Here is a 25,377-nt window from a genome sequence, read left to right as displayed (position 1 = left end):
GACATGGTGATGGGTGCCTGCACATGTGCACACATGCATCAACGCATGGTGTTGTGTGCAGGCGCCCTGCACTCTGTCTTTCTTTTTCTTTTACCCCCCTTTTCCCCTCATTTTTTCCCTTTTTGCTTCCTATATGATGAATTCCTGTTCTGTTCTTTAACTACATAGAAGTGTCTATTTGTTTGTCTCTAAATGTTTTGATGAATTGAACAATGTGGACCCTGTTGTAAACAAGTGTAAGGCTTAATTGGGTCGTCCACTCACAGTTAACAGTCTCTATATATTTCAATCAATCAATCAAAAACACACCACACTTGAGAAGTTAGATTACCGTTTGTTTCCTTGAGAGGGCAACAGGTATCATACCACTACCACAGCCTAACTCTGCCCTCTACCGGACATCCTCCGTCATTGCAGAGAGACCACAAGGCAGTGTGCGTGCGGCGCGGCGCGATACGAAGGTGCAGACAGTGAACTCTCGAACCAGCAGCGAGCGGAGCGGAGAACAAAAGGATTTTAAACTACATTTTCATCGTCTCAGCCAGGGGTATGTTTCTATTTTATATTGTACAATCACAGTCGTGCAGTTTTTCTTTGTGGGAAACTTTACGCCAGATAAATTATTGATCCTATTAATGTCTTAAAAGGAGGAGTAGCTCCTCTGGTCCAGCTAACGCTATGGACCATGAGCTAAAAGAGGAGACGCAAGTATCTCGGATATAAAATGTAACGTTTTTTGGTCCCACCAAAAACCGAGCGTGAAAGTTGTGATTGTTGTTGACCAGGAAAACGGTGCTTTGGCAACCTATAGACGAAACTGCAGTAGAGAAGATTTCAGTGAAGTAAAAGTTAACGTGAATATAAACTTTGTTTCGCGGGGGGCAGGTATGGGGCTACTACCGATATAATCCATCAGTAATCAATGAATGCATCTTGCCCGTCCGTCCTCCGTAATTTAGACCAGTTAAACACTCTAAGCTTTTCGCTCATTCTCATTATGCCTGAAGTTTCAGCTGAACAATAACAACAATTGTGTTCAGTTCACATATGGCGGGTGTTTTGTAAAGTCCTCAGTTTATCTCCGAGATGGTACGAAATGTAACCAAATGGGTCAATTTGGGTGCATTTTGTTTCCCTCTCAGGGATACAATACGTAGACTACAACAAACGGCTATTTTGAGAGCTCAGGATTTTTGCAGTAGGCCTAGTGCTCACTGGTGGTTCAGTCTTTGTATTGAGTTTGTGCTTGAAATGTACTGTAATTCTGCAAACTGTTAATAAAGATTTCAATCAATCAATAAATCAATCACATGGGTGTTGTTGGTACGCCGCTTCATGGCACCTACATCCCATCTTTGTGATTTGGTTTGGCTACGTAAAACGATATTGGCCTCTGCACTAAACCAAATGAGCATTCAAATGAACAATGATTGCACTTCTTCAATGACTGTTGTTTGTGCTGCTTGAGTTCTATTATTGCCTTGTACAGCTCTCTGGTCCAGACTTGTAGTCACTATACCTGCAAATTACTGATATCATTCCCAAGTTGACTGAACTGCACCATAATTTCCAAGGTCTTCTTCATAGCCTATATAGACCAATACTGACTGATATGATAGGCCCACGTCTCCCTCCCTGGTGGAATGCAGAAGCGTGTATGTGCCAATGCTTCTCAAACGTTTTGATGTCAGGCACCACAAATTAGTTTTTGTCTGAACAAGTTCAAGTTTTCAACATGGAAGCGATTATGAATGATAAGCGCCATTATTTTACGATTATACTCTGTAATGTGTGTGTGTGTGATGGTTCCAACTTCAAGTAATGTCTCCTTGTATGTGTTTGTCTCTGTTGGTGTTTGCGTACGTGAAGGAACTCGTGTGGAGGCTGAGAGATAAAGCCAGCGCCTGCAAGGGCCACGTTGGTTCCCACACACCCTCACTGCAGCATGGGCAACTTCTCCAGTAAGGATGGCCACGCACAACCAGCCACAGGTACATCGTTCTCTCTCTCTGACACTCTCTGACACACACACACACACACACACACACACACACACACACACACACACACACACACACACACACACACACACCACCAGAGAGAGAGAGAGAGAGAAGAATGCATGAGAAACAGAATGGAAGGTGAGGAGAAGTAGGAGATTGAGAGCAACAAAAGGGGAATAGAAGCTCTGTGTGTGTGTGTGTGTGTGTGTGTGTGTGTGTGTGTGTGTGTTTGAGCAGCAGGAATCTTGGCTCCACTCCTGCACGTTGTTCAGTGAGTGGTCATTCTCCTGGCGTCCCCATGAGATTGGTCGTGGCCACGGAGGGGCCAGCTGTGATGAATCGGCAGAATTCCCCGGGCTCAGCAGAAGGGCAGCGGATTAATCACTGGAAGCCTAATTCTCTCTGACACTCAATGTGCATGACACACACACACACACACACACACACACACACACACACACACCCCTCTCCAGCATGTTAATTTAACTGCGAGTGTAAATCGGGACCTCTGAGATTGTAAACACTCTGGAACACTGGATGAGGAAATGAAAGCTATAACCTGTAATATTCAAATATACCGCTCGCTTCTTGGCCAGGGCAAATATCTGGCTCAGGAGCTTCAGGCAGAACTACCCGTCAACCACTGAGTGAAGGCCTATTCATACTCCAGTTTTAGGTGATAAGGTGACCACCGAAACGGTGGTTGGTAAAATCAGAGAGATGTGTTTGGGTGAGCGAGCGATGAGTAGCTTATCGCTGTGGCGTGACGTCATGTTGTAGTTCTTGGTGGTCACCTTATCACCTACGCCATGGTTAGACTACCTCCAATCGCTGCAGTCGTACTGGTTGTATTGTATAAAGGTAGGATAAATGATGTTTTGGTTAAAACAAAAAAGTTTAATTAAAAGGTTGAAGCAGTATATTCTGATAGTAATCATTGCTATGCTATATTGTTTGTTCGGTAACAGGACTCCGTCCCCCATCTCTCCAAACAGAAATTACATTTTCAGGTGGCAATTTCAGCCAATCAGGAGAGAGTACCAATTTATCAGCTTCAATTTTATAGTGTTCCAATTTTGTCTGCTCATTTCTTTGTCATCACTTCCATTTTCAATTGGTCAATCTGTATACTGTGTAAATTCTCTCTCCTGATTGGATCATAATTGGTATTCCAACCTTAAAATGCATTTTCTGTTTATTAAAGGGCTGGAGAGACTTGAGTCCTGTTACTGAACAAACACTAGTACTATCAGAATATAGCACTATTTAACACAAATAAATATTACTTGCCCTACCTTTAACACACTCTTATACAGCAGTGGTTCAAATCATGTTTTATTCATTTATTAAGTCCAGGATTGCAGCTTTAAAGACGAGCTCCGTGAGAATGTCATAAAACAAGCCCCCCATTATTTTGTCTGTCGACATGAGCGTGTAACTGCAAATTTATACTAAATCGTGAGTCATATGTCAAAACGCACCCATTCTGCAGGCGCTGTGGGTTCTATTGTCCAAAGAAGGAAACGCAGGAATAGAATTGAAACAGACACAATGTGAAATGGAGCCTAGTTTATTTCCCCCCTGATTTTGAGTGTATTTGTGGTGGTTGGAAGAGAAGATGCAGAGTAATGCAGTGGACAGGATGTGCATGTGTAAGACAAACTGTCGATACTGCATGTTAATGCTCGTCAGTTTGGCAAATATTGCAGACAGGATGGTCTGATATTGTTGTTATTGTGGTGGCACACCAGAGATAAGTCCCTGTATGTGGGAAACACTGGGTCGCCTGTGTTGTGCTCTCAAGAATTCTTTTTGGAAAGGGCGCAGTGGACTGTGACTGCTCAAGAGGAATGTCTATTCTCAGACTAGTATCGGGCTATTCATCCTCAGAGTGATGGCTTATTTATGAGCTGCCCAACAGGGACTTGTTCAACTGGTCATCTTGGCAGAGAGTGCTGAATGTGTCGGTGTGCCAGACTAGTGACCACCTAGCTCCATTCTCTCAACGTGCTTTATCATGTCAGACAGCCATTCTCTGTGTGTGTGTGGGGGGGGGGAACACATTGCAAAAATACATAATAATAGAGGGTGTGCACATGCATAAAGTGAGTGGCAAAGTGAGTTTAACATTGTTTAAGGTCGGGTAATCATTAAATGACCTCAAACGACATTTACTCACTGTAATGCAATCAGATAGGACTTTTCTGTTTGCATGTATGGGCTGTCAAGGCCAGAAAGTAGTTTTTTGCCACTCAGTAGGTGGTCCCGCATAACTTTGGGTATATAACTTTTGATGTCACGCGCGCACATACCCACATCTTACTTGTCTTTTGTTTTGTTTTGTCTCAGGTGCTCACTTGGATGTTTTCCACACTGCTCCCAACTCTCCTGTGAGTGATGTGCCCAGCTTACCACAACCTGCATCTGTTGTAGATTTTGCCGCAGGCTCTGGGCCAGTCCCCGTCGGGACAAAATCACACCTTGGTCCCACCGCCCCGACCGCGCCAACCCAGCCCCCTCCTCCCACTACCCCTACGCCCATCAGCCCAAATAGCACCACGATCTGTCCCGTGACCACGCCCCCGGTGCAGAACAAACCGGGAATGGTTTCACCCAAAAGGCCGCCGGTTGCTCCGGGGCGTAACGGCTGTCCGTCCACCTCCACCCCCCGGACTCGCCTCAGCCAGGCCAAGAGTCTGGAGGCCAGTCCCACCAAGAGGCCACCCTCGTCGCCCGCGGCCAGCCCCTCCGAGTCCAGTTGTTCGGACGGGGACAGCGGTCTGTGTCCGTCTCCGCTGCAGACCAACGGGGCTCGGGGCGTCCAGGGAGAGGAGATGGAGAGGATGCTGGAGGAGTATAGGACGACACTGGGGACTGCCAGCGCTCAGGATGACGCGTTGAGCGCAACGGGTGAGAGAGACTTGTGACCAGGGTGGCCCAACTGCAGGGGGTGTCTTGAAGTACGAGCGTGGGCACATGCCGGCTAGCACACGCATATTAATTGAATATTTCTGTCGGCACTACCCATCAGTGGAGTCCATAATTACTAACACTATGGTGTCTTTCATTCCTGTGTTCGAAGTTTAATTTAAAAAATAATAATTAAATTAGATGCTCTCTGACTGGGAAGATAGCCAATCATAGTTTAGGATAATGGGTGGCATCCGGGGTGGCTAGTCAGATTCCAGGGGTGGCATTTGTCACCTAAAGGCCAATTTAAGCCAATGGAATTGAATGTGTCGGTTAGGGCACACGTTCAGAGTTTGCACCGATTTAGACCTGAGGCCGATTCTAAAAACGCCTTTTAAATCCTGACCTACATTTTCTGAAAAACTTCAAATATTTATTCGAAAATTACAAAAACATTATGTTGCTATTATATACTGTATATTATAGCAACAACTACCCCGAAAGGGCATAAGGCCACCCCCCTGGTCACCCCCCTGGTCACGTTACTGCATTCTCTTACGGAGAGATCCACTTCAAGACATGCACGTGACAGTGACATGTACTCTCTCCCCCAGAGCTACTGAGAGGTCTACTGACAGAAGTGACAACATTGAGAAGCACCATTCAGGTAAGACTTTTACATCCAATGATCTAGACATTGATTGATTGAAATATGTATTAACAGTTTGCAGAATTACAGTACATCACGAGCACAAACTCAATACAAAGACTGTTAACTGTGAGCAGACAACCCAATTAAGCATTACACTTGTTAGCAAGAGGGTCCACCTTGTTCAATTCATCAAAACATTTAGAGACGTACAAATAGACACTTCTATATAGTCAAAGAACAGAACAGGAATTCATCATAAAGGAGGTAAAAAGGGAAAAGAAACATACAGTGAGGGGAAAAGGGGTGGGCGGTGGGAGGGGAGGGATTCAGATTTTACGGGGGCCAGTTTCGAATTGCAGCATGCAATGCACATACGCATGCAATGCAATGCACATACGCGTGCGTGTGTGAGTGCGTGCGTGTGTGCGCCCCAGAAAGGCAGTAAACTGCAGTTAAGTCCTGTTTAATCACTATGATCTCTCTGTACATCCACTTCAACACGCCGAGAGGGACTTGAGTGGATAAGTATAGAAATATAAACAGGAAGTGACACACTCCCTGAGGCATGGGTCAGGGTTTGTGCGGCCTCTCATCTCCGAGATAAAAACACAACCCCTAGCACCCCGCCCGCACACGAAACGGCCCGCCCCCCAGGGGGACGGACAGTCCTGCTAATGGAGGTCTTCCTGTCCTCTCCTCCGGTCCAAAGAGGCCCAGGAGGAGGAAACGCTGCTTTTGAGATGGTCTTTGTCTGTCCGTGATCTCTTGACTGTCAAAGGTGCCTTGTTCCTCTGTCCAAAGTGAAACTACCCAGGACAGCATCAGAACCATTCATTTATTGGATTATTTTACCCGTGGGGCCTCTACAACGGTGCTGGCCTACTTGGATTGATGCAAGTTGAAATGCATTCCCCACCCAGATATGTCTGTGTCCCTTTTATGCCCATATATGGAGTTCTTTGTCAGGCATGCCACAAAGCGGGTGCCTATGGGCTATAGTTCCAAACATTGCTCCTATGGCTGGAAGTTGGAACTATCACATTGAGATAGAATGAGCACTTCAAATCGAATTTGAACTGAAGTCTTAACCGTTTTAGAAAAGCAATAAGCCACTCGAGGTCCCAGGTTCCCGGGTATTTTATAATGTCTGAGAGGATCGGAAACACTCCGTTTCGTGTCTCACTACGCCTCTCAGCCATTATATGTGTGTGTGTGTGTGTGTGTGTGACACACACACACACACACACACACACACACACACACACACACACACACACCCCTCCTAAACATTTGAGACCTGTGCCCAGAAGGGCGCTTTTTCTAGTTGGCCTGGCCTGGCCTGGCCTGGCCTGTTGTAGGGGGGGGTGTGTGTGTGTGTGTTTGTGTGTGTGTGTGAGACGTGGCTTGGCCTGGCCTGGCCTGTTGTAGCGCCACCATGAGGCTGATTTGAAAACTGTCAAGTGGCATTTCTTCCAAAGCCTAGTGGGAAAATGCATGCACAGTTTCACCACAATCGGACGCTGCGTTGAGTAGTTGTGGCGATTTATATAAAGCGGGCTACTCCTGAAAAGTTTAGAAGCCAATTGTAGCCAATGAGGGTGGATTATGAGAAATCAATCAAACCCGTCTTGATCACATGACTATGGAGAGATGTATTGTGTACTGATTTCCGTGAAATTTGGATAAAATCTGAAGGAGTAATATTAGAAAATGTGTTTTACATATGTCGGCCTCCTGGTGGTGCTATAATGAGCAGATGTGAAAAATTCCAGGCAAAGGTTTTTCCTTGGCTTATAGGGAGTTGGCATACAAAGTTATCCACAGATCCGTGCAGTAAAAACACTTTTCGGCGAGTTATAGCGCCACCATGAGGCTGAGTTGAAAATGTTCATGTGGCATTTCTTCCTCGGCCTAGTGGGAATGTTTTCAATTTCACGGAAATCACACAATGTGTTCATGATTTGCAGCATTTTGTTTGAAACTGAGCACTCCTGCGAACTTTGGAAGCCAATCTTAGCCAATCAGGATGGAGTCTGAGAAATCTGAAAGACCCGTTTCGTTGAATGGCTCTAGAGAGTCTGTGTACCAATTTGCTTGATGTTTGGACAAAATGTGTGTACTGTCCAAAAACTTGTTTTGCACAAAGCGGCCTCCTGGTGGCTCTGTAACAGGCCATTCTGGAAATTCTGGGCCAGAGGTTCATCGTTGGCATCCATGGAGTGTGTGTGCAAAATTTGGCATCGACCGGGTTAACGGTGCCGGAGATTAGCTCTTCACAGACGGACGGACGGACGGACACACACACACGGACGGAGTGCAAAACATACTCTCTCCCCATGCCTTTGCTGGTGGAGACAATTATAATATATGGTTTTAGGCGTGAAAAACATTACGGCATTCCATCTTTAAATGCAGTGTACCTGTTGCTGTTTAACCACTTAAACCCTATACTGTGTTGATTGAGTCCCCAGGGGGGGCACTTTGGCCCCCTCCTTGTTTCCCTCTGCAACAAATCTCTTTGCCACTCTGTTTTTTCCAAATGTTCCAAAAATGCCCCAAATAAGTACACCATACGTGACTATAGGATCAAGTGGCTGATACAAACTGTGGAAAGAAATGAGATGTGACGAGTTGAATTTAACAGATTCCTTAAGGACCTGAAAGACAGCGTTATCCTCATTAATGCTGTTCTGGACCCCACCAAGAAAATGTAGGTCGACCCATAGTGTGGCCCCAACCCATTTTGCAAGATTAAGGAATTATCTCCTCATCGTGCTTAAGCATTTCATATTGCTGAGGAACAGTACGCTTAATTTTTTTTGTTTAGTTATGCTTACTAATTTCCTGTCAACCGTTCCCCGGTCCACGCCCTTAAGGGGATTCTGGCCTGGGGCTCCCGACTTCCTCCAGATCTGCCACAGATTGGAACAGCTGGCGTATGACGTGACGTGTGCCTCTCCTGTCCTTTTCTCTTGGCGCTCTGTCTTTTCTTTTCTTTTTTAAGATATTTCTTATGGCTTTTTTAGCCTTTATTTGATAGGGACCGGGTACAGTAATGTGACAGGAAAGGGGGAGAGAGACGGGGGGGTGGGTGGGAGAGACGGGGGGGGGGGGGGGCATGCCTATAGGTGCCTAGACTGCTCAGCCGCGGCCCAAGCTGCATGTCTTCCAGCATGAAGATGGCCTAATTCTGTCAATTTAACCACTTTCAACCTGGCGGCATTTATTTTGGTTCTGCCATTAGATGTCCTATTTCCGCTATTTCTTGTACAATGCAGTGTAGAGGGCTTAATTGCTTAATAACTCAGGCATGCTGACCCCATGATGTGTATGCCGTCAGTGTTTCTCTCCAGTCAAATCTCAACTTATCGTATCTCCTTTCCTTCCCGCCACCCTGTCTTATCCTTGTCTTAGTCCCTTCAACTCTCTTCCAGCGCTGCTGCATGTTTGTCTGGGAATGCAAGCCCGGGGTTTGGGTGAGCTGGAGCGCTAGTATACAATGAGGTAGCCCTTCAATCCTAACTCCAGTGCTGTCCAGCGTCTGTGTTTATGTGGGCCCCCGGCGGAGCAATATAAGCTTAGCAAAGAACGACTTTATGAACTCGTGGCCTGTTGTGGTGTCCTGGGAGCCCTTTGTGGAGAGACAGCGAGAGGTGGAGTGCTGTGCGGGGGAGGAGAAGGATGGGGGGGGGGGGGGTGGTTGATGTTCAGGGGCCTCGCGTTCAGCTGTAGAGGAGACAGAACTTGTTTTGTTTAAAATAATTCCGCTCTCACTGTGACTTACTGGCCGCCTGGCCGTGTTGACGTCACGCATGTGTGTTGCAACGGGAGACGCACATCGCAGATGCACAGAGAGTTTTGCTTTGAATGTGTGGGTTGAGTGTTGTATTGTATAACTCACCCCCCTCCCCTAATCTCTGTGCCTCCCTCTCTAATTCTCTCGTCCGTTCTCCATCACTGCGCCTCCTTGAGTCCGAGAACTCAAAACAATGACCTCACAGCTTAGTGCTCGTCGGCCTCCTTGCCTCATCTCCTCCTCCCCGTCTTTTTGAGCGGTGCTAACCGCTCCCAACACGTCACTTGTGTGTTCGGGTGTCGGCTTTATTTATTCATGGTAGATAAACTTTATTTTGCCATCGACTTGAATGGGAATTACCCGACATTCCACTCGTCTCCGGTCCATTGCTTTTCTGTCTGTCACCGTCTTTTGACCCCTTACCCCGTTTTCTAAATCTATCCGTCCTCTCATTCTCTCAGTGCCTCCGTTCTCCCTAATTCAGGCCTCTCTCTCCCCTCCATTCCTACAGGCCCTGTATATAGCTGGGAGATGCAGCGTAATCCGCTCGCATTTACCTACCAAATATGTTATCTGATGTGCCATCTGCTTGACTGCTTGTGTATGTCCAGCGCTGCATGGGCTGTATACACACGGCATGAACACAGTGTTTTGAACATGCAGTGTGTGGATCTCTTAGAGAACTGGTTTGGGATCAGTTCCAGGTGGATGGTACTGGAGATTTCCAGAAATGAGGCTTTAGGCTCCCTTGTTTTCTCTCTTTCTTTCTCTTTCTCATTTAATTTAGTCTTTCTCGATGCTTTTTATCTCTGTCTCTATTGCTCACCATGTGAGACTATGTGGGTCTCTTTCTGAGCACAGTGGCTGCTCCCCTGAGCCAGACCGCTGTTTATAGCTTTAAAGTTAATTTGTATTGGGGGTCTGTGGGTGTCTATGTCAAATGATTTGCAATGCAAATTCTGTGTGTGTGTGTGTGTCAGTCATAGAGCAGGGGTTCCTAAACGTTTCCATACCAATGACGCCAAAATAGCCACAACCCCTATTGTGAAATGGCTTAAAAATAAATATATTATATATTTTTTTATTTTGTCATTTTTCCTCTCCTTTCCAATTGGCCTCCCTGGCCGCCCCCACTTTGGAAGACCAATGGTATGGAAACGCTTAACCGGAAAACTGGAGAGAGGATCTACGGCAGAGATGAGATGTCTCTCTTAAGTATGTGTTAGGAAGCCGGGGTGTGGATGTGATGTGCAGCCAGGGGACAGATGGCTGCCAAATACACACATGCGCACAATACGGTATCTCCCAAATTCCCAATGTGTTGGGACATTTCCCAGGCATTATCAGGGAGTCGGATGTCTAAATGGCGTGTGTGTGTGTGTGTGTGTGTGTGTGCGTGTGTGTGTGCGTGCGTGTGTGCGTGCAGAGTCCACATCTGGGCCTGCAGTGGGGCACTAGATCAGTCCTTGAGGAGGGAGGGAGGGAGGGAGAGTGTGTGAGAATCAACAGTCTTATCTCAGTGTGAAGAGGAGAGTGCTCCTTCCTGTTTCCTTTAGCAGACATGCTAAATGTCTCTGATGTAGTGTGTCTTAATATTCAGCCTACGCAGTATATACCTGAGCATTCATTTATCCCTCTTTTGTTTCGTTTTTTTACTCGGGAGTGTGTGCAAAATGTTACGGGTCCATTTGGTTACATTTTGTACACCTTTCTGAGTAAAATCAACAGACACTGAATATTATTACGGATGGAATGGTTCTCTTTCAAATACGAAGTGAGACACCTCAGTCACATTGCGAGAAAGCCAGGGTTGTCTCCCGACATCTTGGCGGTCCATTTGATGTTTTGTTTTGCGCCGTTTAGCCAAGCAGAGAGTCTTCTATCCACCTTCCAGCTCATTGTGGATGCATTTGTGTGAGAGAGTTGTACTGTGTGGTTTGGTGGAGAGGCAGTAGAGAAAAGAGGGAGGTGTGTGTGTGTGTGTGTGTGTGTGTGTGGGAGGGAGGAAGGGAGGGAGAGATGGATGGAATATGATATGCGTGTGTGTGTGTGTGTGTGTGTGTGTGTGTGTGTGTGCGTGTGCGTGCGTGCATCCAATATAATGCGGCCCAGCTGTGGTCTTGAGTCGCTGGTCAGATGAGGAAACAAGTTGGCTGGGATCTCTCTCCTCTCCTCCTCCTCCTCTCCTCACAATCCATTCTTCATCTAATTACCAGGCCTCCCTAGTCCCTCCCTCCCTACCCCTTCCACTCCTTCATTTCTCTGTGGGTTACATTGCAACACTCCTCCTCACTCTCCGTACTTCTCTTTCACACATGCAAGCACACACACACACACACACACACACACACACACACACACACACACACACACACACACACACACACGTACACTAACTTTTATGTACCCTCTGCCTCGGTTCGCTAGCCCAAGTCTGTGCATGTTTCCAGCTACTTTCTTATCCTTAAGTTCTTCTCTTTGTTTTGTCTTTCTTTCATTTCTCCTCCTCTGCCCTTTTATGTAGATGGTTGCTTCACTTTGTTTTAATGGTCTGGTATCGTTTACCTCTTGGCTGGCTTGTTCCGAGGGCCTCTTTTGAAGTGTGTGCGTCGTATCCACAGGGGCAGTGTTTGTGCTTGTCCAAGGCACCGATATGCTCTGGGAATGCACCTAAAAGCACACCAAAAACTGGATCTCTTTCTCCGCTCGATGTTCGCATGTTGGAGAGTTGTGTTTACTTTTACAAAAAGGAAAAGAGAAAGAAAAGGCGTTGATATAGCCGATCCAGACCATTGTGGTCTAGTAATCATAGATAATAAGGAGGGGTCTTCATTAAGGCTGCTGGAGAGTGATATACATGCCCTTTTTACTGCGATATTGTTTTTTTTGCTTCACTCAGAAATTATACGGTGTTAGGAAACTTTGATCTAACTTTGCACGCGCGCGCGCGTGCGCGTGTGTGTGTGTGGCCAAATGTACCAAATTGACATTTTGAGAACAATTTCACTGGTCCTCACTAGAGAAATGGTTGTTTTCAAAGGATGGGGAGTGTTAGGCTTACAATTAGGGAAGGATTCATGCTAGGTTACAGTAGAGTTTGGCATTTAGAGGATAGATTTGGGGGTTAAAGCCAGGGATTCCGCTATAGGCATTTATGTGGCCGGCCAACCGCTAACATTATGTTCCCAGTGTGTAGGGACTGTTGGGTCAAAAATAGAAATGAAATGGTAAAAACAGCATTTACAAAATTGTCGTTAATCGTGTGTGTGTGTGTGTGTGTGTGTGTGTGTTCTCGTTCTCGTTCTCGTTCTCACACACTGAGATCAGTCAGTAAACAGCCTTTCACGTGTTGATTTCTGAATGGAGGACACGGGGTGAAACTGAAATTGGCACAGTGAGGGTTGATTTTCGCCTCGTTAGAGTTCTGACGCTCCTTCCACTGCTGTCTGCCTGCCGTGACTTGCTGCTCATTCGGCAGACATTTCAGTTGCGTGATGAGGGCCGATCATTCAAGACCTCAGTGTCTGCTGAGGGTTGAGTTATTGCGTCTGGCCAGCCCGTCACATCTAATTGAGTTATTGCGTTTGGCCAGCCCGTCACATCTAATTGGGGTGTATTGGTGTCGGATGGAATGAGCTCCATTGCAATTTTGTCAATAGTGCTTTGTGTGAAGTGATTTGTCACAGGCGATTAGTCATGAATTACTCTATAATGGTCTGAGGTGAGGTAGCCACTTGATTTGGTCATGAATGGGAAATGGCTCTGTGCGTTTACTGTGAAATATTGTGATTGGTGAAAAGTTATGTATTATTTATTGATTTGGACTAATGCATGTCTACTGGATTACTATGAAATGTTGGCCCATCTTTAAGATGCTTAAAAGACAACTTTGTCTTTTTAACCACGGTTTGTTTGTTATTTGTTTTAGGTTGTTATTAGAGAAAGTAAAAGATAAAATATTTTTTTAATTTGCTGCTTTCTTCGATTTTAGCTATTTTTGACAGGGGGGCGGGGGCATTCGAAGTGGCTAAATATATATATATATATATATAAAAAAATACCAAGAAATATGGTGATTTCTTTATTATTATTTACTATAGTCCTACTAGACCCCAGGAAATTACATCTGGCCACGCGATCTATTGAATGTGAAGGGGTAGGTGACAAACTGACATATTGAGCCTATACGACACACATTATGGCATCCCCCTAGTATCCCCCTTCACATTCAGTAGATCCTGTGATTGTTTGTGGCCAGATATAATTTCCTGGGGTCTAGTAGGACTGTAGTGAATATTAATAAAGAAATCGCCGTAAAATGTTATGTATGTAAAAATAGATAGATTTTATTTAGCTCCATGTTTCGTAAAGATATGAACGTCAACAAAAGTAGCGTCTGCACATGGTTGCTAATCGCACATATAACCCCCCCCCCCCCCGGCAGGCGGAGCGCAGCGAGTGGCAGCAGTTCCAGTCCGACCTGCAGGTGGCGGTAGCTGTGGCGGACCGGCTGAGGGCCGAGGCGGAGGAGGAGCTAGCGGCCCTCCGCGCGGCTCACAGGGACCTGGAGAGGGAACGGAGGGAGGCCGACGGGCAGCTGGCCACCCTGAGGGACGAGCTGAAGGAGAGCAGGCCGGGGCACAGCGCTCTCGCTGAGGCCCAGGGCAAAGTCGAGGCCCAGGCTCCGAATCGGGCCCGCCGCGACAGGCCCGCCGCCACGGAGATCTCCAACTGCGACGAGCGGGAAGGCGCCCAGCGGGGTAGGGAACGAGGGACGTACAGGGCGGGAAGAGAAGGGACGGCGAGAGGGAGCCCAAGTGAAGCGGCGAAGAATTCTGTCACGGAGGAAGGTAAAATGGACTCTAAGGGCGTGGCCAATAGGTACCTGAGAACTTTGACCAATGAGGAGAGGCGGGGAGAGGAGGGGCAGGCCAATGAGATGCGACGGACGGTGGCCACGGAGAGGTCCAGGTGAGCGAAGATTACCAAAGTGCTGAATGGTGCCTGTGAGTTGGATGAATCCAAACCAAATTAAATCACCCCAAAAAATAGAATTAAAGTGTTGTGTTGGAAATGATTACATTGTTTCTAAACCCATTCTGGACGGTAACCCCTTTTGGTGTTTTAAGCATTGTTATACTTTAGCAAAATGTGGCGCAAATCTTTGAATATATTTTCTTTCAGAGCGAGTGTTTTTAACTCAAATCTTTGCTTCTGGGGGGTCCCTGGAACAACATATTTTCAGATGGGGGTCGGTGGCCAATTACATATGTTTTGGGGTCCTTGACATTAAAAGCTTTGAGAACCACTGATATAGAAACAGGTTTTTCAGAAAACTGATTGATTTAGAAGACATATTTTGTAGAATCTGTTCTCGGGTCTAAATGGGTTAAGGGCTTGATATACTTTGTCATGTGTGGTCAGTGTCTCACAACTAAGCATAAATCAGGCTTCATGGTCACCTATGCAACACAGTTGGACAACATTATTACATAAGTTTCCTTAACAGCTCCCTTTTTGTTTTTGCCAATTGTTTTTGCTCTGTCACAGTAATTGAAAACGGATGAGAATCACCAAATCCAGTTAGAGGCGACTTTGTGGGCTCTGTTTTCTGTTGTTGTTCTGTCTCTGAATGTGACACATTTTAGCCCCCCTCCACAGGGTCACTTGAGGACAGGGATTTTGTTAGAATCATTTTATATAGCAGTCTGGCTCAAGTGTAACCACGGCCTCCACATCGTGTGTGTGTGTGTGTGTGTGTGTGTGTGTGTGTCTTATTGTAGTGCCATATAATCCTCTCAAGGACACTCGGACAGATCAGAAAACCAGTCCTCACTTATCAAGGAATTGCTTTAACCACATGAACCCCAGCGTCCCTATCTTGGGCAAGTCATGAAGCAGATCTACAAGTCATTGCGACGCGTCGTGAGCTTGACAGCTTGTACGTTGGCTATGTTGAGAATTGTATCATGTGATCGGGTAGAAATGAGCCTTCCACACTAGGGTTAAACCTGTCCCTGTACAGGGAGGCATCTAATGGTGAGGTGACTAATTAGTTCATGGAAATCATTTGGCTAATCCTCAGAAAGTGTGTGTGTGTGTGTGTGTGTGTGTGTGTGTGTGTGTGTGTGTGTGTGTGTGTGTGTGTGTGTGTGTGTGTGTGTGTGTGTGTGTGTGTGTGTGTGTGTGTGTGTGTGTGTGTGTGTGTGTGTGTGTGTGTGTGTGTGTGTGTGTGTGTGTGTGTGTGTGTGTGTGTGTGTGTGTGTGTGTGTGTGTGTGTGTGTGTGTGTGTGTGTGTGTGTGTGTGTGTGTGTGTGTGTGTGTGTGTGTGTGTGTGTGTGTGTGTGTGTGTGTGTGTGTGTGTGTGTGTGTGTGTGTGTGTGTGTGTGTGTGTGTGTGTGTGTGTGTGTGTGTGTGTGTGTGTGTGTGTGTGTGTGTGTGTGTGTGTGTGTGTGTGTGTGTGTGTGTGTGTGTGTGTGTGTGTGTGTGTGTGTGTGTGTGTGTGTGTGTGTGTGTGTGTGTGTGTGTGTGTGTGTGTGTGTGTGTGTGTGTGTGTGTGTGTGTGTGTGTGTGTGTGTGTGTGTGTGTGTGTGTGTGTGTGTGTGTGTGTGTGTGTGTGTGTGTGTGTGTGTGTGTGTGTGTGTGTGTGTGTGTGTGTGTGTGTGTGTGTGTGTGTGTGTGTGTGTGTGTGTGTGTGTGTGTGTGTGTGTGTGTGTGTGTGTGCGTGCAGAAGTCTGTCTAGGCTACCCGTGTCCTCCGACTCCTCTCCTGCTGTGCCAAATGGAATCTCCCAGTCCAATACCAGCATACCGGCAGGATCTACAAACAAGGTGTGGACACATTCTACAGGTGTCATGATCCTTATATGTGTTTCTGTTCGTCCAAGTACTGTAGGGTAGATATGTTCCAGTTTCAATGCACTCTAAATTAAAGGTATGGTACTGATACTGATCTCGTCGTGATATTGATCTCGAGTCATTCATCTTATTAAACGGTGTTAGTCTTCTCCAGATAATGACTTGATTTCCTTGATCATGAGAAAACGAAACATTTTCAAGCATTTGTAAACATTTGACTTCTAGTCTGAATTGCAGTATAATAAGCGCCTGTGACAGTTTCTAGAAGAAAATGTACCGTTGCAATATAAACATTCCTTTTGTTCCTCAAACTGGCAAACAAATCATTCGTTTAACCTTATCTTTTGTGATGAAGTTTTAGAAGTGTGTTCTGACTGTAATTTGAAGGAATTTACTAAATCGGTCAAACCATTATTTTGTATGAGGAGTTTGTCTTCTCATACTTTTAGTCTTTGAGCACATGGCACTATTGTTTTTCTCGTGTGTGTGTGTGAGAGAGATACAACATTATCGTGGCATATTATATCTGTCACGAATGCCTTTTTTTTAAATCCACAGACTGGAATCAAAATTTGCGCTTTTCTGACTTGACCTCGTGTCAGTTTGTAAATACATCAAAGATGCAATTATAATCCCTCTGTAATGGATAAAGCCTGGAATAGGTCATCGGGTGGAACCCCTAACCATGTTTCGACCATAGACTGTAAAAAGAATATGGACAAAGCGTTCTCCGGGTCTGATATGGACGTAAGATGAAGGTTGTCAGTCCAATTGCCATCTTTCTAGTTCCGTTTGGAACTAGGGTCCTCCTACGTCTCACAGACTTTAGTCTGTGCGGTGTGCATGCATCCGTCCTTGTCCACATTGGCCATAGTCTAGTGTTTTTGAGTCAAGGTCGTTTGTTTGAGTCTCTCTTCCTCCCCTCCTCTCGGGAGACTCTGGGGGTATTGCTCATTTGTACGGTCTGTAGCTTGCGTGGTGCCCTCATGCGAGTGCTGCAACAGGGGTTGCTGGCCCCTGTTACCCTGCCAGTCTTTCCTGGAGGTCAGCTGTCTCTCCAGCGTCACCGACCTTGCCATCAATACTTTTCTGGAAGTCACTGGCTGATTAAGCTATTAATATTATTAAGTTGGCTTGATATCTTATCTCGAGAAAACGTTTAACTTTCTTATGGTCTTGAGGAAAGAAGGTTTTGTTTTCTCAAGATTATTGCATAAATAAAGAATATAAAGTCATTATAATGAGAGAACTGAGTAATAAAGAAATGAATACATCTGATCTGTGCATGTTCTTGTCTTGCAGAACGCTGGTCAACCCAAGAGCCGCAGGAGCCTGGATCCCCAAAACAGTTGGAGCAGCACAGGTGTGTGTAATTGTATATATACATACATACATACATACAGGAATGTGTATCAGTGGTTCAACAACTTCTCCAAGTGGGGTTGTAAAGGCAGTCTGTGGGACACATGCTCAAAAGACAATTCATAAACAATGAATAATGAGGCAACACAAGATATCAGAGTTATAGAGTATAAGGATTTTACTCGAGTAAGGAGAAAGACTTACACGACCTGTGCATGTATGGAAACCCCAGTCTGACTCCCAGAATGGAGAAAGCCAACAGCTTTTATAGCTCACTCCCACACGAACAACCCCCAACATATAGCCTCAAGGCGTTCACCAAATGGGACAGTGATATTATTCATATATTATTCATGGATTGCCCTGAAGAGATACGTTTTGGGTTGAAAAGGTCGAACGGCAAGGTCACAGTGCAGAGACGCAGCACAAGGTCACAGTGCAGAGACGCAGCACAAGGTCACAGTGCAGAGACGCAGCACAAGGTCACAGTGCAGAGAGAGACACAGCACAAAGTCACAGTGCAGAGACACAGCGCAAAGTCACAGTGCAGAGACGCAGCACAAGGTCACAGTGCAGAGACACAGCACAAAGTCACAGTGCAGAGACGCAGCACAAGGTCACAGTGCAGAGACGCAGCACAAAGTCACAGTGCAGAGACGCAGCACAAGGTCACAGTGCAGAGACACAGCACAAAGTCATGCAGTGCAGAGACGCAGCACAAGGTCACAGTGCAGAGACGCAGCACAAGGTCACAGTGCAGAGACACAGTGCAGAGACACAGTGCAGAGACGCAGCACAAGGTCACAGTGCAGAGACACAGCACAAGAGATGTTGGCATGGGCAGTGTTTGCATTCCCAGGTGCATTTGTTCAGTGTTTTCACACTGTGTGTATGTCATTGTAGGGAAACGAGAGGAGCTGCTAAACAAGTACAATTCTGCACTCACTGAGGTGCCTCCCGCCAAGTAGGTGCACGCACGCACACGCACGCACGCACACACACACACACACACACACACACACACACACACACACACACACACACACACACACACACACACACACACGCATAACAAAGCAGTCTTTGATTCATTCCAAGTGGCTGGCTCAAGTGTTACTTCCTGTGATTGTAAATCTAGCCTAATTTACTGATATTGATGCCAGTGAATGCACTGTGAACACTAAACGCCTATTTTACCGGAATTACTGTCACACTCACAGTAACCACTATTGCATATGGAAGACTATGGAGTTTTATAATGACCATTGTTCGTGTTAGTTTATTAAATATTGTGTATGTATAGAGCTTCAACACTTGATTATTTTCTTAGTGACTTGTTCTATTTACTATTTTGATAATCAAAAAATCGAGAAGCACATTTATTTAAAAGAAAATAGATGGAAAGAAATCTAAATTATGATATTGTTAATTATGTCCGTTCAATGTAATGTTATCTGTATATTAATGAATAACTCAAGCCTAGAAATACTGTAAGTCTTGAAGAGACCCCACATGTGTTATAATAGACTTCCCACAAATGATGTTATGATTATATTTATATAGACGTACCGGTATACATCAAATATACGTATCAGTACAGTTCAGAACGCACTCCTGTAACTTTCACCACTAAAGGAGAGTTCCATGCTAGAAGGCTTTCTTACCTTTTATTTGTAGTTGTTACTTCCCCACCAAAGAGGTCCAGGTGTTATTTTGTGCAAAAGTGCATTATTAGTAAAGTAGTGCCGCTTGGGATACTATTTACTTTATGAAGAGAGGGTATACAAAAAAATATTTTTTGAGCGATGGAAATAAGCAAATTAGCACAATACCCAATTCAATGCAATTCAATTCATTGAGGGCTTATGGTAGGGGAAATAGCCAATAATGCGCTTTTGCACTAAATAACACCTGGACCTCTTTGGTGGGGACGTAACAACTACAAATAAAGGTAAGAAAGCCTTCTAGCATGGAATTCTCATTTAAAAAGAAAATTATCAATCTTTTTTTTATCATCGAATCCAAGCAGCAGATCTCATATCGATGATTTTGTAGGAGTTCTCTTAACTCTCGCATGTGGTATACGAGTAGTCCTGTTATTTTTTGTTAAAAACAATAATGGGACACTTTTGTCAGTGTATCTTGAATCTTGATGATATTGAATTTAGTTATGTCAAGTCTATAAATTGATTGCGTAGGTAGGGCCTGATTGGAAACAAGACCGCAAGGTGGTCCTATCCCTTTAGAGCAGTGGTTTTCAACCAGTGGTCCTTGAGGGGGTTCCACGTGGTCCGCAGCTAAATGATGGAGAGTTGGTAACCAAATGGACCCTAAATCTTTAACTCTTGAGAGCGCAAAATGCCAAATAAATAATAGGCCTTGATATGAAAACTCCGGCAATAAACTATTCGATCAAAAAATGCAATCAATCGATGTTGTTGTTCACATGCTGACTTGTGTCCAGGTCCCAGGATGGTTTTAATCTACTGCTACGGCGTCATGGAGGCTCCAAGAGGAACTCGCTGCTCCGTTGGTGTCAGAACCGCACTCAGGGCTATAAGGTACAAGCAGAACACTCAGGGCTATAAGGTACAAGCAGAACACTCAGGGATATAAGGTACAAGCAGAACACTCAGGGATATAAGGTACAAGCAGAACACTCAGGGATATAAGGTACAAGCAGAACACTCAGGGATATAAGGTACAAGCAGAACACTCAGGGATATAAGGTACAAGCAGAACACTCAGGGATATAAGGTACAAGCAGAACACTCAGGGATATAAGGTACAAGCAGAACACTCAGGGATATAAGGTACAAGCAGAACACTCAGGGATATAAGGTACAAGCAGAACACTCAGGGCTATAAGGTACAAGCAGAACACTCAGGGATATAAGGTACAAGCAGTACACTCAGGGATATAAGGTACAAGCAGAACACTCAGGGATATAAGGTACAAGCAGAACACTCAGGGATATAAGGTACAAGCAGAACACTCAGGGATATAAGGTACAAGCAGAACACTCAGGGATATAAGGTACAAGCAGAACACTCAGGGATATAAGGTACAAGCAGAACACTCAGGGATATAAGGTACAAGCAGAACACTCAGGGATATAAGGTACAAGCAGTACACTCAGGGATATAAGGTACAAGCAGAACACTCAGGGATATAAGGTACAAGCAGTACACTCAGGGATATAAGGTACAAGCAGAACACTCAGGGATATAAGGTACAAGCAGTACACTCAGGGATATAAGGTACAAGCAGAACACTCAGGGATATAAGGTACAAGCAGAACACTCAGGGATATAAGGTACAAGCAGAACACTCAGGGATATAAGGTACAAGCAGAACACTCAGGGATATAAGGTACAAGCAGAACACTCAGGGATATAAGGTACAAGCAGTACACTCAGGGCTATAAGGTACAAGCAGTACACTCAGGGGTATAAGGTACAAGCAGAACACTCAGGGGTATAAGGTACAAGCAGTACACTCAGGGGTATAAGGTACAAGCAGTACACTCAGGGATATAAGGTACAAGCAGTACACTCAGGGCTATAAGGTACAAGCAGTACACTCAGGGGTATAAGGTACAAGCAGTACACTCAGGGATATAAGGTACAAGCAGAACACTCAGGGATATAAGGTACAAGCAGTACACTCAGGGGTATAAGGTACAAGCAGTACACTCAGGGCTATAAGGTACAAGCAGTACACTCAGGGATATAAGGTACAAGCAGTACACTCAGGGGTATAAGGTACAAGCAGTACACTCAGGGATATAAGGTACAAGCAGAACACTCAGGGATATAAGGTACAAGCAGAACACTCAGGGATATAAGGTACAAGCAGAACACTCAGGGATATAAGGTACAAGCAGAACACTCAGGGATATAAGGTACAAGCAGAACACTCAGGGATATAAGGTACAAGCAGTACACTCAGGGATATAAGGTACAAGCAGAACACTCAGGGATATAAGGTACAAGCAGAACACTCAGGGATATAAGGTACAAGCAGAACACTCAGGGATATAAGGTACAAGCAGAACACTCAGGGATATAAGGTACAAGCAGAACACTCAGGGATATAAGGTACAAGCAGTACACTCAGGGATATAAGGTACAAGCAGAACACTCAGGGCTATAAGGTACAAGCAGTACACTCAGGGATATAAGGTACAAGCAGTACACTCAGGGATATAAGGTACACGCAGTAGTGGAAAAACTACTCACATTTGTGACTTAAGTAAAAGTATAAATGGTGCAATGTAGAACTACTCCGTTACAAGTAATAGTCCGGTAATCAAAATTTACTTGAGTAAATGTACTAAAGTATTGGTATCAAAATATACTTTAAGTACAAAAGTAAATGTATACTCATTACGCAGAATGTCCCAAATCACAAGTTTTCAAATGTATAAAAATCATTTGAAAAATAGCAGCTCACAATATGTTGTGGTGCGACCCATTGTGAGCTTGTAGATCGGGTTATTTTCAGTGTTTTCTTTTTTATATAATGATCAAAATCTGCAAAGTAACAAGTAATTAAAGTTTTCAAATAGTTGTAGTGGAGTAAAGGTCCCCACACACCGAGCACGTTTTTCTGATTTTTAGCTGCGTTTCTCCATCGGTTTTCCGAAAAACGTGTCCAGTGTGCAACCACCTTAAAGGTACAATATTTGCCTCTGACATGTAGTGGAAAAGAAGTAGTAGTACTAGAAATCAGAAATACTCAGAGGCGGACACTTAAGTAAATGTATGTATGTAAATGTACTTACCGGTAAGTGGAAAGTTACTTTCCACCACTAGGTACAAGTGTGTCCATGTGCAGAGATAGAGCATTGTCATTGCTGTGCAATTTACCTTTATCCCCCTTTCTGTTTCCTCTCCTTCCGTAGAATATCGACATCACCAACTTCAGCAGTAGCTGGGCCGATGGCCTGGCGTTCTGCGCTGTGTACCACACCTACCTCCCGTCGCACATTCCATACTGCACCCTGAGCCCCGAGAGCAAGGTACTGTTGTTATTATTATTATTATTATACTGCACCCTCAGCTCAGAGAGCAAGGTACTGTAGGACCTGTGCGTGCACCAGTGTTGATTTTATCAGTACATTTTTAGTTTTAGTCAGTCTTTTGAATAGTTTTTATCACCTGGAATGTTTTAGCGTTAATCTAGTTTTAGTCGACTAAATATCATAAGATTTTTTCTACTAAATAAATGTCTTCTACATCCCGACAGTTCTGAAAAAGCTATGTTTCTATGTCAGTCGTTCGATTTTTCAAAAATAGCAGACCTACAAGGTCGTAGCGTGCCACTCGGTGGTGCGCTATGAGCTTGTAGATCTTCTATTTTTCAATAGCTAAAGTAATACATAATGAAACACCAAAAGGGGTTCCCGGCCAAAATGGGTTAATGCCGTCGTAATGGCTGAGTTTACACTTGCTGAAAATAGCTGATCTACAAGCTCACAACGCATCGCGCTGTGTCGCATTGTGAGCGACACAGATCTATTTTCAGCATGCAACCAAGTATAAAATGACTTGTCTTTTACTTATACTGGATCTCTTGTCCACTGGTCCCTTCCTAACATTTTAATTTAGTTTTTATTTGTTGACGAAATTGTCTATATATTTAGTTTCCATTTTGTTTTTGTCAGTGAAAAATGGTAGTCGACGACTACTATGACTTTTCGTCATAGTATTAGTCAACAAAATCAACACTGGACCTGTGCACAAATCTCACAGACGTGTGGAGAGATATTATCATTAATGTTTTCCGAAGTTGCACTTTCTGTTGCAGCAAGAGAACCTCAGTCTGGCGTTCAAGACAGGAGAGAATGTTGGAATCGCTCAGTCGCTGGTGAGCTTCTGGAAACCACTTAACAGTTTGAGGAAATGGCCATGTTTTACCTTTTTTTTAAGAGTGATATGCAGTTGTTTTCATAGCTCTTGAGTGTGTACAACTGTACACGACAGATGAAACCCACCGTTGAATCGGTGCACTAAGTATTTACATTGCTTTACCCCAAAAGGGTTGGATGTGACCAGAGTTTCTTGCCATGAGCTCCCACCTAAAATGTTTGTTTAGTTTAGCGAAGGTTAGGTCCACGGTTGGGGTTAGGCTGTGCCTGAGAGGAAATTATGTCAGAGTAAAGTCTTGCTATGTTATACTGATGGAGTTGTGTAGATTATATTTTGGTTTCTTGTGCTAGCTGAAGAAGTATCCCTACAATGTCAAACGTGAAGAAAAAAAACCTGTAATATCACTTTGTCACTGTTTTGTTTTATAGACGATGGAGGAGATGCTGAGATCGGGAGGTCCCGACTGGCAACGCGTCCTGAGCTACGTTGAGAGCATGTACTGTCACTTTGAGATGTGACTCCTCACTCCACAAGAGGCCCTCCAGGAGGGCTTTAAATGAAATTTAAAGTAATTGATCGTCTATTTGGAATATTTGGCATAGAAACCTTGAGGAAAGGAGTGCAAGTCAAGGTAGAATTCTTTCATCGGTAGTACTGTATTACGTGTCACATACTATTTAAAACTAAATCGGAGACAAATTCTCCAGTTGTGCACCAACTTCTCTTTAGCTGCTGATATACCGTGCATTTTCTGTGATCCTTTTCAGAGTTGGTCAAGCTGTCTGGTCCTTTCAGCCCTCTGTAAATATGCACTTTTTTTCCCTGCACTTTGATGTTATGTAGGAGGGTTTAAAGATATTCTAGAACTGCTGTACTTTTATGTCACAAGAGTTTAGTAGGAATTGTCAGAAATGATTCTGAATTTGCCCCTTTATCAGCAGCGTCTTCTCTTAGAATCCAAGACACCACTGGTCTAAAACTCTGTTTATATTACATAAACTAACTATGTGTCATAAGTGACACAGACAAGCATCCATTGAGTGCTTGTACAGTTTGATATTCACATAATTTAAACATGTTTATGACTGCTTTTGATGCCGAAGTCCTCTTTTTCAAAAGTTGAAAAATCTAAGCCTATTTTTTAAATGTCTTGTAAAAAAATGTTTATATAAAACAAAGCTGGTGCCAAAGAAATAAAGTTATGAAGCAAATGCTGTTATTTATTCTGAGCATCTTACAATCCAGTTCTCAAAGTGGTGGGTCCTAAAGGTGTATGATCATTTATTTGTCATATATTCCTTCATTATGCACATAACACCAAACATCTGTTTATGGGTGGTCAGCTATTTTTCTTGCAATAAGGGATTTCCCTGGGATTCATGGTCTGAGTAAACTATTTACTTGATTTTAGTTCCATCTGCTGGTGAGTACCTATTATTGCACCTTTCCATGTGCAGTAAAACGTTTTAACTAGTGTTAAACAAGAATTTAAATACTGGTAATTCCTGTTTAACTCTAGTTGTGTTAGTTCAACTAGAAAGTCAGTAGGGGGAGTTTGAGCTCCCGTCTGGTTCAGAAAATATGGCAAAGCTACAAGGCCTAAGCATTGGTAGCCTACCCTACAGTATATAAACATAGTCAGATCCATTGTACATAGGAAATCTGAGTTAAGAACCACGGCAACTTGCATACTGTACAATAAGTAGATATAGTAATGTTTATCTCTCTCACACATACATTTTGACATACGGTATTTCGGTTTAGTCAAATACTGTGTTGCTGCATCGAATACAAGAACACTCGCCCCAAAACACGCTCGCCCCGGGTCAAAACTGCCGACCTCGGAATGGTCACCACCTAAACGTAACCTCAGTAAAACTATGCCTAAACCTAACTATTCATAATCTAACCTCAGTAAAACGA

General features: G+C 44.3%; 1 protein-coding gene across 3 annotated transcripts; it reads left to right on the top strand.

Moving 5' to 3' along the window:
- Nucleotides 1-438: 438 nt before the first annotated feature.
- Nucleotides 439-24,653, top strand: LOC308329514 (uncharacterized protein). 3 transcript variants are annotated; one of them, XM_080783847.1, is made up of 12 exons: nucleotides 439-547; nucleotides 1,870-1,991; nucleotides 4,353-4,913; nucleotides 5,528-5,580; nucleotides 13,806-14,332; nucleotides 16,092-16,191; nucleotides 17,521-17,581; nucleotides 18,484-18,544; nucleotides 20,045-20,141; nucleotides 22,488-22,604; nucleotides 23,393-23,452; nucleotides 23,883-24,653. In XM_080783847.1, exons 2-12 carry the CDS (start codon nucleotides 1,946-1,948, stop codon nucleotides 23,970-23,972), a joined length of 1,773 nt encoding a protein of 590 aa, XP_080639973.1. In that variant the 5' UTR covers nucleotides 439-547; nucleotides 1,870-1,945; the 3' UTR covers nucleotides 23,973-24,653. The 3 variants fall into 3 exon arrangements, with proteins under 3 accessions (XP_080639973.1, XP_080639972.1, XP_080639974.1); XM_080783846.1 differs by having other exon boundaries at nucleotides 23,375-23,452; XM_080783848.1 differs by lacking the exon at nucleotides 23,393-23,452.
- Nucleotides 24,654-25,377: the final 724 nt, after the last annotated feature.

Source organism: Protomyctophum bolini (assembly GCF_963924005.1).
Source record: "Protomyctophum bolini genome assembly, chromosome: 15".
Taxonomy (NCBI): Eukaryota; Metazoa; Chordata; class Actinopteri; order Myctophiformes; family Myctophidae; genus Protomyctophum; species Protomyctophum bolini.
This window is presented reverse-complemented; position numbering and strand designations above follow the sequence as displayed.